The 15,457-nt window shown below is 44.1% G+C and overlaps 1 protein-coding gene across 12 annotated transcripts in view; it reads left to right on the forward strand.

Moving 5' to 3' along the window:
- CEP112 (centrosomal protein 112) overlaps positions 1-15,457 on the forward strand; it is a 326,687-nt gene that overhangs the window by 136,675 nt on the left and 174,555 nt on the right. For all 12 annotated transcript variants that reach the window (XM_025279329.3, XM_025279335.3, XM_025279324.3 and 9 more), the window contains one exon: positions 13,017-13,124. In XM_025279329.3, the coding sequence (XP_025135114.3) occupies positions 13,017-13,124 (108 nt within the window). The remainder of the gene's footprint in view (positions 1-13,016; positions 13,125-15,457) is intronic.

The raw sequence follows: 15,457 nt of genomic DNA on the forward strand, positions 1-15,457 counted from the left end.
GAGAGGCTGCCTCTGGGGCGGAGACGTGCAGGTCTCCTGTGGGAAGCAGCGTGTTTACCAGCTCAGAAGGCTCTGCCAGGGTTAGCCCACCGTGTCAGGGTCAGGGCTTCAGGTGAGGGCCGGGGTGGACACCCCCCACCTGCACAGCCCGGAAGTATGGGCAGCTCCTCTTGGCCGAGACAAGAGCCCTGGAGGAGGGCCCAGCCGGCTGCCCTCCCCAGGGGGTGGCCTTCCTGGGCTGTGGGAGGGACTCTGCTCAGCTGCTCCTGGGGATGGGGAGTGGGCAGAGCCTGGTGGGAGGGGCTGAGGGCCCTCCTCCCCCTCAGTGCCCCGATTCCTCTGGAAAGCAGAGCCAGAAACCATTCAAAGTCCTGTCCATAGACACGGCCGTGGCCAGACTGTGCCAGGCTTTGGGACACAGGGCAGCATACAGATAAAACCCATGACCGGTCATTTTCTCCAGAGCGAGGCCTCAAGTTACCCTCCTGTGTCTGTTCATGTGCCATAGATGGTGTTGCATTGGTCAGTTACGGCAAATTATTTTTAAGTGGCATTTCAGGAGGACAGAGGCTATCCCCGGTTCTTATGTAAGTGGTATGTTTTATAGTTCCGAGAAAAAATTTAAAAATTTATAGAAGAATAAAGGAAAGAGATACCTAGAAACCCATCATGAAGAATCAACAATTGTCAACACCATTTACTTAAATAAAATGTTACAGATGTAGTTTCATTTTACTTTGCATTTCAAGTCTAATCACGTTATTCTCCGGTCTCTCTTCTCCTGGTCTTTTCAGGAGAGCTCACACTGTAATTAATGCAGTGTGTATCATTTCAGTGTATTTGTACTTCCGCGTGCACGTGTAATGTCTCTAAGTGTCACATGCATGTACATGTATACATATATGTATAATTTCTGTGCTTCCATTTTTGAAAAGTTAAAGACTACAGATTTGATGTCTCAATCTTGTTTGCACTTTTACACTGAGTTTTGTATAGCTGTGGCCTGTTGATTTAGTGCAATGCTTTTAACATCATATGTGTTTTATCATATGAATATACCATATTTTATTTATCAGCTCCACTATTCAAGAGCATTTAGTTGATTTCCAGGCTTTCTTAATTATTAAGAGTGTTACAATACTTGTTTGTGATTTCATTTTCAGCTGCAGTTTTCTTCCTCAGGAGGCCCGAGCACTCACAGGTGGTAGAAACTTCCCTGTGGAAGGTCATGGGCAGAGCCTGTGGGGTTTACAAAACTGGAACTGTGCTTCCTTATTATTTCCTTGATTTGGATTGTGTGGACCTGGGTTCTGAGAGCAAGGTTTGAGACCCCCGCTCACTGCCTTGGGTGAAAGCCAGATTCCTGGTAGAGTTTGCGGCTGGAAGGAGGGCCGTTCGGTGCCCACTCCTGGACGTGCGTCTCTTCCCAGCTCCCTGCTGTGATCAGAGGCCAGGCCCGAAGGAGGCATATCTGCTCAGATGTGCAGTGGCGCTCACAGGGAACTCTTTGATCAGCTTAACGTTTAAAGGAATACAGAGAATATTGAAGGAGGGGGCCCCTGGCAAGAAGTTTTGAGTATGCCCTGAAGAAGGCTAAAAAAAGGGCTTTTGAAAGTGCCAAGGCTGACAGTACAACTTTCCCATAAAAGCTGAAACCACGGCAGGCACCTTTGGCTCAATAAATACACTTTTGGGGGTTGGTGATACAATATTAACAAACTGCCCAATAATGGGTCAGGAGAAAACCAGCAAGCAGTATGGACTTGTGGAAGCATTTCATAGGACAAGAAAAAGGTGTTTGTATCCAGCGGTCACAGAATGAAAGCACACTTTTGAAAACAGTCTACTGTAGAATTCAGGGGGGAAAAAAGCAACCTCAGAGTAGTAGTACCTTTAATGAGAGACATGATCTGTACGAACGAGGCACATACATCAAGTACAATTAATGCAATTAAAGCTAGATACCGTTTGGAAAAGTACTGAACGTCAAGAATAAAATGGAAATCCAATACTAGGCAGAATGAAACTGGAAAAGAAATTGGAGAAATAATGGAGTTTTGAAGGAGAAAGGCTGCGACCCGATTTTATACATAACCAAGGAGCTTCTCACTTCCAAAATCAACAGAAAAACATTTTACTAGTAAGAGTTCACATAATGTATACTGATTGTTTCTTCTCTGGAAAAAAATTATATCAATTCAGAGATGCAGCAGAAGACACCCAGCACGCAGGGAAACCATCATAGTAACGGATGAGCCGAGAACTGTGGAATCCAACAAAATAAAAGCAAAATCAACTGATTGTCACACCTGTAGTCGTGAGATAGAATGCTGATCTCGCCGCAGAAGGTGTCTAGAATAGAAAATACAAACTCAATAACAACAGATAATCTGAATCCTCAGGTTGCATTAGTAAAGTTCACGAAGCCTGGATCGGATCGGGGGAGCACAGGGGCCAGCAGTCTGCGCTAGAAGACGAGACTCAGAGGTTAACCGCGAGGTGAGGGCTGTAGGCTGAAACGCTCTTTAGGTGCGGTAAGCAGGCGTTAACAAAATGCTGCATCCTCACAAAATCTAGAGAAGATGAAAGCGAAATCTGAGATATTGCCAAAGGAGTAGAGTAGAGGTAGAGACAGAACAAAGTGTCCAAAATAAGACAGAGCATGTAACTGTAGGAATAAACAGTGATAGGTTAAATTTTTCTCATAAAAAAGGTATTGATTAGCTGACTTAAATGAGTATATGCTATTTATAAAAGGCACAACTAAAAGTTACACAAAAGTTATATATAGAAAATATATTTTATCACTTGTATTCAGAATAAAAGAAAATGTAATATTGTCATATAAATTAACATCAAAACAAGTCAATAAACTGGACAAAGGAATATATTTTTGCTTGAGAAAGACAGGAGTCCTTATGAAAAGGTATAAGGAATACAGGAAAAAATTGACATAGTCACAGAGTGCTTTAATAAGCTTTTCTCCACTCTTGACTGCTCAGGGGGCAAAACCTAAACAAACAGGAGTTCTCAATAGCAGTTTATGAAACCGCCGTATTTCTACTTCCCACTCTTTAAATATGACGTATTAAATTCTTACTCCAATGGAGCAGTTACAGAACTCATAAAACCAATAAATTTCTGAAACTCAGCAGGACATATTTTTACCACAATGCTTATTAGTAAAACCAGAAATTAAATTTCAATCAAAATTGCTGTATTCACCAAAAACTTTTGTTTTTTGAAAAACACCATTAAAAAAAAGAGGAAGTTAAGGCAAGCCAGAGAATGGGAAAATAAAGGATTCACAAATATTTCCAAGAACTCATATCTAAAATATAAAAGAAATGTTACAACACAATAAGAAGAAGACAAACAACCCAGTTAAAAATAGGCAGAATATCTGGACACCTCAGAGAAGACTAATAAGCACATAAAGAGATGTTCAGTGTTATCATTCGTCAAGGAAATGCAAACGAAAACCAAGAAGATGCCACTGCGTGCTCTTGGAAAAGGTTAGAATTGTAAAGATTCGCTGAGGGTGCCAAACACCGGTAGAGGTAAAGGTGTGGGCAGACGTGGACTTTCATACTGCGGGTGCAAAACGTTCAACGTGCACAGCCGTCTGTCAGCCGTTCCCTTCCTGTGTGTGTAACCAGGAGAACAGAAGTCATATCCAGACAAAGACTTGTACACAAAAGTTGTCAGCAACTTTATTCACAAAAGCCCAAAACTTGAACAACCCGAATATTCCTCAGAAGTTGAAAGGACAGTCGAGATGCAGTGTATACAATGGAATATGACTTGGGGATAAAAAGGAATGAGCTGCTGATGCCTGCAACAGAGGACACATCTCAGAAGTCCCGCTGGAGGGAAGAAGCTGCAAGCAAGGGCCCCTGCTGTGTGCGGCGTGCCTCTGCGATGTTAGGGTGCCCAGATGACGTCAGCTTGTTTGTTTCAGCAGAGCACCAACCTGATTTGTTCCAGAGCAGAAGTCTCCTCTTCTGTGGGTGGGTTCCAGTTTCAGTCAAGTCTCTATCCTTTGCTGTGCTGGGTCTGTTGTGCTGGGCCTCTCAAGAGCGTATCTAGACTTGGTGGTGATTTAAACCCCTCCACCCAGTAACTCCAGGCACTCACGGAACATTCTCTGGGGTACACCATATGCTTGGCATGAAACAGTTCTCAATAAATCTTAAAAGGACTCAGATCTTAAAATCATACAAAATGTGTTCCTTGACCCCGATAATAAATTAGAAACAAACAATAATAATAAATCTGGGAGAATACCGTATGTTTGGAAATTAAATAAGACACTTATGAGGAGTAACTCATGGAGTAAAGGAGATATTACTTAAAATTAGAAATTATTTTGAACTGAATTAAAATGAAAATATGGCATATCAAAGTTTACAGAATACAGCTAACAGAGTACTTAGAGAAAAGCTTGTAACATCTATCTCCAAGAGGAACATTCTCAAATCCGTAACCTAGTTTTCATCTTATGAAACCAGACCAGGGAAAGCAGGCTTCTGCTCAGGGAAGCAGAATAAAGGAAATCACAGATATTTACATATGTATGTAGTATATATATTTATTAATGGAAAGCAAAGAAGTAGAAAACATTAAAATAGAAAAAGTCAATGAAGCCAAAAGTTGGTTCTTTGAAAAGATTGAACAGAATTGACAAATTGAGCTTGACTGCTGAGGGTAAAATACAGAAAGTGAGGCGAAACAAATGACCACATCTAGGGATGCAGAAGGAAAGGACACTGCTATTGATCTTATAGAAAATGAAATAATTATAAGGTGATATTTTAAAAACTTGGTGCCAACAAACAACAAAAACTTAGGTGAGATGGACAAATTCCTAGAAAGATGCAAATTACTGAAACTGTCTACAGAAGAGATAGAAAGTCCAAATTGTCCTATGATAGATAAGGATATTTAATTAGCAATTAAAAATCTTTTTGCAAGGAAAAGCCCAGGACCAGATGGCTTCCCTGGTGCTGCGTATGCTGTGTACGCAGTTGTGTTTGACTCTTGCAACCCAGCGAACTGTAGCCAGCCAGGCTCCTGTGTCCGTGGGATTCTCCAGGCAAGAAGACTAACAAACACTGTGGTCCGGCAGTAGTGGATCAAGCGGTGCAGATGGGAGAACCACTTCCCCGTCCTACCTCTAGGACTCTATTTTCCAAGACTCCGAGCTGTGCATGCTGTGTGTTCAGGGTTGTTTATTGTGATGTTACTTATCAAGGGTAAAAAAACTAGAAACTATATGTCAAAAATATATATATAGTTGGACTATAAAGAAAGCTGAGCACCGAAGAATTGATGCTTTTGAACTGTGGTGTTGGAGAAGACTCTTGAGAGTCCCTTGGACTGCAAGGAGAGCCAAGCAGTCAATCCTAAAGGAAACCAGTCCTGAATATTCATTGGAGGGACTGATGCTGAAGCTGAAACTCCCAGTACTTTGGCCACCTGATGCAAAGAACTGACTCATTGCAAAAGACCCTGATGCTGGGAAAGATTGAAGGCAGGAGGAGAAGGGGATGACAGAGGATGAGATGGTTGGATGGCATCACTGATTCAATGGACATGAGCTTGAGTAAGTTCCAGGAGTTGGTGATGGACAAGGAAGCCTGGTGTGCTGCAGTCCATGGGGTCGCAAAGAGTCAGACACGACTGAGCAACTGAACTGAACTGATGTCAAAAAAAGTCAGAGAGAATGTTAAAAAAAAAAAAAAAAAAAAAAAGCCTTGGAGAGAATGTGCTCTGAGGAACCATTAAATTAGAAATCCATCTTCCTCTTTCCTCTGCAAAAACTGGCCCCTTTAAAATCAAACCATCTTGAAGATCCAGATGCTAACCCCGTAGTTACTGTTTCCAAGTTAACTGGAGCAAACAAACAACTAGAAGGAAATTAAAAAAAGAAGACGACGATGACAAACCCTGCCCAGCCAGCAAGTGACACTGCAGTAGAACAAGACCAGCCGGGGCTGAGAGAGGGCATCTGTGCAGTGGATGCGGAAAGCGCCCGGAGCCCGTCCACCCTCACGCCCCACTGCTCTGCCCTGCACCAGCGCCATCCTCTGTCTCCTTTCTTCCTTCGCCTGTTCTCTGTCCCTCTATTTGCTTCTCCCATTTCTGGACCTCCAGAGTTCGCGTGTTCCTACCTTGCATATATGGCATCTCTGCGGACCGGTTACCCGATCTGACGGAGGGTCCTCTGTGGTGCATGCGGCTGGGGTCCGCTTCCCCCCACACACCCTCACCCGTGTCCTGTCTTTGCCAGCGGTCCTCGCTGATGTGTCCAGTGGTTCTGGATTCAGACTCAGTAAAACGTGACGGTGACAGCGGCTGGTGAGCAGGCAACGCTCTGTTTGTTTTCTGTTGGAAGAAAGCTCTGCCGTGGTTTCAGTGGCAGATGGTTTTGCCAAGTGCAACCGAGTTTCTGAAACACGGAAAGCACCTTTGCTGTGAGTGTAATAACATGGAGCAGCCCCACGTATAAAGGAATCCTTACAGCCAGGCTCACTAGCAAATGGGACAGTTCTCATGTAGCAGATTTTAACAGGCAGTAAATACAATATATATGTCAAAACACGGTAAATTAGATCCCCTCCATCTCAGACTGTCAGTTGGTTAAAAAGTGTGGATGCGGCTCGAGCTCTCAAAGAAAGTCAATCAGCAGGTTCATTATTTGGAGAAGTCATACTGCTTTTGGACATTTCCACAGCCTATACTTTCCTTTTCTGTTGTTGTTTTTGAACTGCTCTTTTCTCACTGAAGTCTTTTGTATAAAAGCCAGGAGAGCTCAGGGCATCTTTTTCCACTTGGAAACCGCTGCACATAGAAGACAACGGGAATTTGAATTAAACAAGCTCTGAGTTTGTTTTTGAAAGCGAATTGCTGTTTGAAAAACGAGGCCCCTGAGAGAAAATGGAACAGACTTTAACTTTTTTAAAAAGTTGCTTCACACTGTTTCTTTCACTTTGAAGAACTTTTTATCTCATTTAAGACTGCTTAAATAACCCAATTCTTACCCCAGTGGCGAAATCCATTATATATGTTAGCTGTCAGCAATTAGTTGTGGAAAATATACATATTTTAATTGTGAAAATGTATTACTGTTAGAATTATTCCTGTATATGTGTATATAATTGTATTTTTTTAAAGAAATAGGGTTCTGTATTTACCTATTCTCTGTGAAACAAATAAATGACTGAAAAAGACAGCTATGTCTTTTGAAGTATTGGCAGCAATTCTAAGGTGAAACTTTTTCATCTTGTAAACCAACTGAATGAATGTCAGCTCACCACTTCCTCCTGGGGCTTCCACTCAACCACTTGACTTTTCTAGTTAATTTTGCTCCTCTTGAAAATGTATTCTCATTAAGTGGCTGCTGCTGCTAAATATCTGGCTTTAAATTCTGTTTCTTTATCTTTGTAGCCATCAGCTATAAGCTATTCGCTTTATACTTGGAAAACCCACGGTTTGCTGTGAAAACCCAATTTGGAAATCCTGCCTTTGACTAGTGAGGTTGCTTCTGGGTGCTGGTACATTTGAAACTGATTAGCAGCTTCTTACAGTTTAAAAGATTTTGAGTTTAGTTCATCATCTCATCGGAGAAAGTGAAAGTGAAGTCATTCAGTCGTGTCCGACTCTTTGCGATCCCATGGACTGTAGTCTACCAGGCTTCTCTGTCCATGGGATTTTCCAGGCAAGAGTACTGGAGTGGGGTGCCATTTCCTTCTCCAGGGGATCTTCCTGACCCAGGGATTGAACCCAGGTCTCCTGCACTGCAGGCAGACGCTTTTCCCTCTGAGCCACCAGGGAAGCCTTCTTCTCATCGGAGAAGGTAATGGCAACCCACTCCAGTACTCTTGCCTGGAAAATCCCATGGACGGAGGAGCCTGGTGGGCTGCAGTCCATGAGGTAGCTAGGAGTCGGACATGACTGAGCGACTTCACTTTCACGCATTGGAGAAGGCAATGGCAACCCACTCCAGTGTTCTTGCCTGGAGAATCCCAGGGACGGGGGAGCCTGGTGGGCTGCCGTCTCTGGGGTCGCACAGAGTCAGACACGACTGAAGCGACTTAGCAGCAGCAGCAGCATCTTATAGTTGCTATTGACTTCATGAAAAAATTCTCAAGTTACAAGGAAGGAGGAATGTTATCTGAATACATCTGTGCTTTTATAAATGTAGATGGATAACAAAACAGACTGAGAGAGACAAGAGTCAACATACAGACCATCCATTCTCTTGTCCTTTAAGGGCCATGCTGGCTCATGTAATTAAATAAGGTCTTTTTAGACCAGCTTGAAGGTAATAGAATATCCAATACAAATAGAAGCATTTTTTCTCAGTTACTTTTTGATGATAATGGGCAAATCTGTCTCTGCTTTCAGCATTTGAAAAATTTTGTCTTCAAATGAGATGAGGTATCAGAGGTAAACTTCTTGCAGCATATTTAAGTATTCTAACAGAGTTTATTGTGTTAATCAATTCCAAATGTCAACATCCAAAGCCTATGGATAAATGTTTGGTTTTGAAAAACAAAATTAAAGAAATCAAACAAATAATTAAAAGAAACCTTAACTCTCATCCTTAAATGCTTAATAGAGTAGTAAGTGAAACTTTACTTACTACCAAGGAAGACCTGGACGAATTGGGCAATGGATCTTGTGTATGGATTTGAAGATTCAGTGTTACAAAGATGTCCTAAAGTATGTTTCTGTGCTCTTCACTCTGTCCCTGTTGACTCCGCCCTGGTTTCACCCCTTCTGATACCACACTGTGTGTACGCTTAGCCGCTCAGCCCCTGTCCAATTTTTGGCGACCCAGACAGTAGCTCCCCAGGCTCCTCTGTCCATGGGATTTCCCAGGCAAGAACACTGGAGTGGGTTGCCATTTCCTCCCGCCGGGGAACTTCCCGACTCAGGGGTTGAATCTGTCTCACCTGTGTCTCCTGCATTGTAGGTGGGTTCTTTACCAGCTAAGCCATCGGGAAGACCCGTAAAAATGTCAGTTCTCCCCAGATTAATCTATAGAATCAACACAATCCTAAAACTCAAAACGTTAGCAGTGCTTTTTGCCGGTGGAGGGGGGTGCGAGGGGGTAGTGGTAGGGGAGTGAGGGAAACTGGCAAGCTGATTCTAAAATCTACATGGAAATACAGACGTCTCAGAGCAACCATGGCAACCTTATGCTTCCAGAACTTATAAATACTGCTGAATACTGAGACTAATATTAAGCTATATTCATAAATACAGTGTGGTTTTGGCACAAAGATGAACAGTGTTTTAGAGGAAAGAGACCAAAAGTAGACACACACATTATGATCACCCTGATTCATGTCAAAGCAAGTATTGCTGTACAGCAGGCAAAGAAGGGCCAGGTCAGCAAATGCTGTGGTAATGAGGTACTGAATAAAGCATCCACATCCAGGGTTGATAAAGAACTGCTACAAATAGATAAGAAGGGGAGAGGTACCAGACACGCATCCACTGCTTTTCTCTGTCAAGGATGTTAGTTTCTACTGAATCTTCAGTCAAGCACTGCTGCTGCTGCTAAGTCGCTTCAGTCGTGTCCAACTCTGTGCGACCCCATGGACTGCAGCCCACCAGGCTTCTCCGTCCATGGGATTCTCCAGGCAAGAACACTGGAGTGGGTTGCCATTTCCTTCTCCAATGCATGAAAGTGGAAAGTGAAAGTGAAATCGCTCAGTCGTGTCTGACTCTTTGCGACCCCATGGACTGCAGCCCACCAGGCTCCTCCATCCATGGGATTTTCCGGGCAACAGTACTGGAGTGGGGTGCCATTGCCTTCTCCAGTCAAGCACAGATAATTGTTTATCTGTGTTGCTGCCATTTGTATCTGTCTTATCTGCCTATCTGTCTGTCTATCCTTCTATCTACATATCTGAAAATACTTGAAGGACAATTTCTTATAGTTTATCTAAATATGTATTAAATACAGCAAAATTGTGTTTCTCTATAGACTTGTATAATTGTCTACTAAATTATATATGTCAGATTACTCAGAACCTAACAACACAAGATAACTTGACTAGAGAAAGAACAGTGACTTTTTACAACCACATCTGACAGAAATGCTAGATCCTGGTCCAGTGTCCATTCCTAGTCTCTTACTAAAACAGTAGAGCCCTGAGTTTATTTAGGGCAACATTAGACACAGTTGTAAATCGGCAGTCTCTCACCTTGCAGATGGAGCGTGGCTTCTAATGCAGAGAACTTCTAACGCAGTGAATGAGATGGAAACAGCGTACTGTACTTGCTCCTGACAGGAGCTTGCAGGAAAGCCCCTTCAGAGGGTTTTCAGCAGCTGCTATGGACCCTTAACCCTTGTCCCCTCACCCCCACCCTTTGGGGCTGGGGTTCTGAGCTGCAGAAACCGCTCTGGGGCCATCACGGGAGGCTGAATTGCAGAGACCCGAGCCCTGACATCTTTGAACTGCCGACGCCGCGGCCTGTTCCTGAACGTTTCGTGACCCGAGGGGAGCAGAGCGCTGGTGTTGCTTAAGCTCTGAACGCGCAGATGTTCTCTTTCGTGGAGCTCAAGTAACGCTCAAGACACCAGTGTACACCCCTCTCTATCACCGGTGAACGTTAGACATTCACAGAGCCCTTTTCTGCTCCTAATTTGATCACCAAGTTCTACACTTAGCTTTCTTGGAAGCCAGTTACCCAATGAAGAAGTGGGTGGTTCTTTTTTCCTTACACTTGAAGTTAAATGGAATATGGAATGATGTATGATTAAGCAGAATCTTTTGTATCTATGGCAACTGAAAACCTTGTTTCTACACAAACTTCAAGTGTTTTACAAGACTTGTTTATTTATTTTGGTTAAATTGTGGAAGGAGAATGGAGTGGGGTCTTGCATTTTCGGTCAGTATAAAATAACACTTATAACACTTTGAATTTTTCTTAATGTTTCGGTATAAGAAAGAGGTCTTTCATGTGCTTTAAATTGTTTTCTATTTTGATTACAGAAGATAATTTTTTTGAAGGAAGACATCCTATTTTTATAAATGTTGCATATACAAAGCACTTAATTACATTTAAAATATTTTAATAATTATTGTTATTTGTAATACTCAATCTGTGCTAAAGTAGAATAAGAAACAAAAATCAACTTCATATGAAGATTTGTCTTAAAAGCACTGAATAAACCAGGTCTTCTCTCCTTGATTTTCCTTTCTTGCCTCCTTTCTGTTTTGCTTTTGTCTGCCCTCCATTCATCCTTGAGAATTTAATATGTATTTATTCTGCACACCGTGGCAATTAATTAATAACTAAGATACAACAGAATTATAAGTCATAGTTTCTTTTATTTGGGAGGCCACTGTGTAGATGAGTAAACAAGGCTTACAATTTGAAACACTCCTGCACTCTAGAGAAAAGCACCCTGTGCTGGGAAAAGGGAAAGTTTCATTTTCTGGCTCCCAGAGCACAGTAAGAGGTGGGTGTTTCCGTCTGTTGTGGATCAGAGAGCAGACCCCTCCGCCAGGAGGGGAGGCTCGAGTCAGCCTTGGAGAGGGATGGCTGGGTGAGAGAAACACGGAGGGTTTTCCAACAGAGAGGAGCAAAGCTGCCTCGTGAGTAGCCGCAGCCGTTTGGGAAGTGCCAGGGGAGCCGGAGCGCAGGGGTGGCTCCCGAGGACCAAGTCACAGGCCTCTGGGTAGAGGGCTGATGCGAAGAGCGCTCACTGGAGGAGAGAGCGCCTTGAAACCCACGTCCTGAGTTAGGAAACAACGTGGGCTCCACCATGCCTGCTTTAGACGTTCCTCAGCAAAGCTGATCACGGGACTGAGGGCCTGTGTTGGTCGTCTTAGAACTCTGATGGCTGAATCTGGAGGCTGCCGGCCCGTGTGCATGGTTCAGTGGTTTCTAATATATTCACAGAGTCCTGCAACTATCATCACTCCAGAAAAACCCCCACCCCCAGCCCCCTGTCACCCTAGGCAGTCACTAGTCCTCTTTCTGTTTCTGTGGATTTGACTCTTCTGAGAGTTTAACACAAATGAGACATGGCCTTTGCTGCCTGTTCTCTTTCACTTTGAAGACTGTTTTCAAGACTCATCCATGTTGTAATGTGTGTTAGTACTTCGTCCGAATAATGTCTCATTGTATGGATATGCCGCATTTTGTTCAGTCATCAATTGATGGACGTTTGGGTTGTCTCCGTTTTGGCAGTTACACCATGAACATTTGAATACAAGTTTTTCGTATGGATTATGTTTTTCATTTCTCACCTGGGAGTGGAATTCCTGGTTCTTAAGGAATCCACGGGGTTCACTGTGTCATCTCTATGGTTAATCTTTTGAGGAACTGTGAAATTGCCTTCCATTGTGGTTGCATCATTTTATATCCCCACCAGCACTTGTGGGGATCTGATTTCTCTGCGTCTTTACCAATCCTGTTATCGTCTGGCTTTTTGATTACAGCCATCCTAGTGGGCGTGAAGTGCAGGTTGCTATTTTGACTTCAAATTGCCTGATGCCAGTGGCGGTGGGCATCTTCTCATGTGCTCGTTGGCCATCGGTGTATCTTCTTTGGAGGCATGTCTTCCAGTCCCTTTGCCCAATATTAAATTGGGTTTAACTGCCCATTTATTATTTATTTATATATTGTAGATGCAAGTCCCTTTTCAGATAGATGGTTTGCAAATATTTTCTCCCATTCAGCACACAGCAAGGCCTTAATAAAACCTTGTTGAGTAAGTATTTGGATGTTCAAAATTGTATTTCTGTCACAGTATTATTGTCACAGTAGAGTTTAGCCAACTATATGCCGATGATAAATGCCCTGGTTTGAAACCATTGAAGCCTATCAAGAGAAGTGGGCACAGCTGTCTCCATCTTATCGCCCTTAGATTCAGCATTACGACTCGTGAGGTGTTGAAAATCCATCATTTTAATAAATGTGCAATTAACAAAAATAGGCACTGCCATTTGTCACTTAAAAGTGTGATATTTGATTTTTAAACTTTGCAGATGGAAAAGGTGGAAGCAGACCTGACTCGGTCCAAGTCGCTCCGTGAGAAGCAGTCCAAGGAGTTCCTGTGGCAACTGGACGACGTCAAGCAGAGATACGAGCAGCAGGTGCGTCAGCCCCGAGGCCCTGAGGCTGCCGTGCGCTCATCTCCTCCACGCGCCCCGCTCTAGCACAGCATCTGCCCGGCAGAAATACTTAGGATAGACAAAGAGTGATTCCCTTTGTTAAATTAATGAATTATAACAAATAAATTAGCATATAAATAAGTAGCGCAGATTATAAGAAAATCTTTAATGTCCCAGTAAATAAACTGGCAAAGGAAAGAAAGATATATAAGAAATAAATTGAGTAAATGACCATGTAGAAATATCTTCAGCCTTGGTGTTAATAAAAATGCAAATTAAAGTGATGTACCATCTAAAGTTGACAAAAGTTTTGTAAAATTGGCACTTTTATATATTGCTAGTGGCATTTTAAGTTCATGTACCCAAAAAAATTTCTGTAGCATCTACTAAGAGTCATGAAAAATGTTTACATTTTCCGGCCCAATTATCCTTAACCTTGAAAATCAGACAGAAATATTCAAACAATGATGTTAATTATTTTTTAGGTGGTTGATTCTTTTCTATATGCTCTACTTTCCACCCTGTGATAGTCTTTTTAACATGACAGTCCCTTTTTTTAGGGTAAAAATAAATTTATATAAACTCCTTTGAAAGACTGTTAAGCTTCAAAGGCTTTTCTCAGTCTTAGATTTGAAACTGTACCAGATTTTTCTCTTTTATAGTCTTGGTCAAAAATATTTAATAAGGAAAATTGATCAATTATTTAAAGGATTCATACTATTAATAGAATCCATACACTATTGCATCAATTTTTCTTATTTCATTTTCATGAAAAAGAAATTATATAGATGTTTGACGAGTGTATAATAGGAATTTTTGGAAAACCACTCAAAGATCTCTGAGGTCAGTGCAGATTTAGCCTGTTTCTCTTCCTCCTGTGTTGTGAGCTGATCATCAGCACCCTTGCTGAGAGTGAAGCTTCCCGACAGTCACTTATGAGGCAGGACTATGAGTTCCGAGGTGTTAGGAGAACATTTATTGACCTGATAATATACAAACTTTTTAAAAACCCCTTTTTAAGCTGAAAATTCTATCAACCAGAATGGTATTCCCCTGACCACTCCAAACTGCCAACGATTTAACGCTGGAAGTGTATCATGAGGAAAGATAGGCACAGAGTCGTGTCCCCGTGAGCCAGCGCCACCATTTTCCCTGAGGGCAAGCCAAGCCGACACCTCTCTGTGCGCAAGCGGCCTTGGGGAGCTGGGGAGCTGGGGAGCTGGGGAGCTGGGGAGCGGGCAGGGGCGGAGGGCGGGGCTTCGCTCAGCCGTGGGAGGGGCCCTGGGTGGGGGTGGGGCGGGGGCGGGGCTTCGCTCAGCCGTGGGAGGGGCCCTGGGTGGGGGTGGGGCGGGGCGGGGCTTCGCTCAGCCGTGGGAGGGGCCCTGGGTGGGGGTGGGGCGGGGCGGGGCTTCGCTCAGCCGTGGGAGGGGCCCTGGGGTGGGGGTGGGGCGGGGGCGGGGCTTCGCTCAGCCGTGGGAGGGGCCCTGGGTGGGGGTGGGGCGGGGCGGGGCTTCGCTCAGCCGTGGGAGGGGCCCTGGGGTGGGGGTGGGGCGGGGGCGGGGCTTCGCTCAGCAGTGGGAGGGGCCCTGGGGTGGGGGGCGGGGGGCGGGGCTTCGCTCAGCCGTGGGAGGGGCCCTGGGGTGGGGCGGGAGCCGGGGGCGGGGCTTCGCTCAGCCGTGGGAGGGGCCCTCGGGCGGCGGGGGTAGGGCTCGCTGTGGGTGCATCTGTGGGGTGCGGGGGCTCAAAGGCCAGTCACCACAGCCTCTGTGGGGTGCGGGGGAGGCCGGCTCTGAGTGACCAGGGTCCCCACACGCAAGATTTCCAGGTGCGTCGCACGGCGATGAGGTGCGCGTAGTTACCGCCTCCTTAGACGCAGAGTAGTTAGCAAACGGGGTCCGGAATCAGCTTCTGAAGCTTTAAACCGCTGAAATTAAGATTGTTTACTGGGACTGAAGGTAAAATTCCACACTTCCTCTCAGACAGTCGTCGGCAGAAAGTATGCGGCGGGGGCTGGGTGGGGTTGTCGGGGACTGAGTGACCAGGAAAAGAAGAACCTGGGACGATGGGCAGTGGAGGGTAAAAGGTAGTCTCCGTGGATTGTCCACCTATCAGGGTCAGCTGAGGAGTAGGTCAGTTCTGGTCACTGCGTTTTAAGCAGGATGATGAAAAATGCAAGCATGTTCAAAGAGTTTCCAGAACTAAGGACATGTAGGGTTAGGTCAGAGGAGTATTTCAAGAAGTAAGGATATTTGCCAAGAGAGGATGAGACTTGGGAGCATTGCACGTTATGTATTTTTAAATTCCAGGCCTGTAAT

Source organism: Bubalus bubalis, chromosome 3 (assembly GCF_019923935.1).
Source record: "Bubalus bubalis isolate 160015118507 breed Murrah chromosome 3, NDDB_SH_1, whole genome shotgun sequence".
NCBI lineage: Eukaryota > Metazoa > Chordata > Mammalia > Artiodactyla > Bovidae > Bubalus > Bubalus bubalis.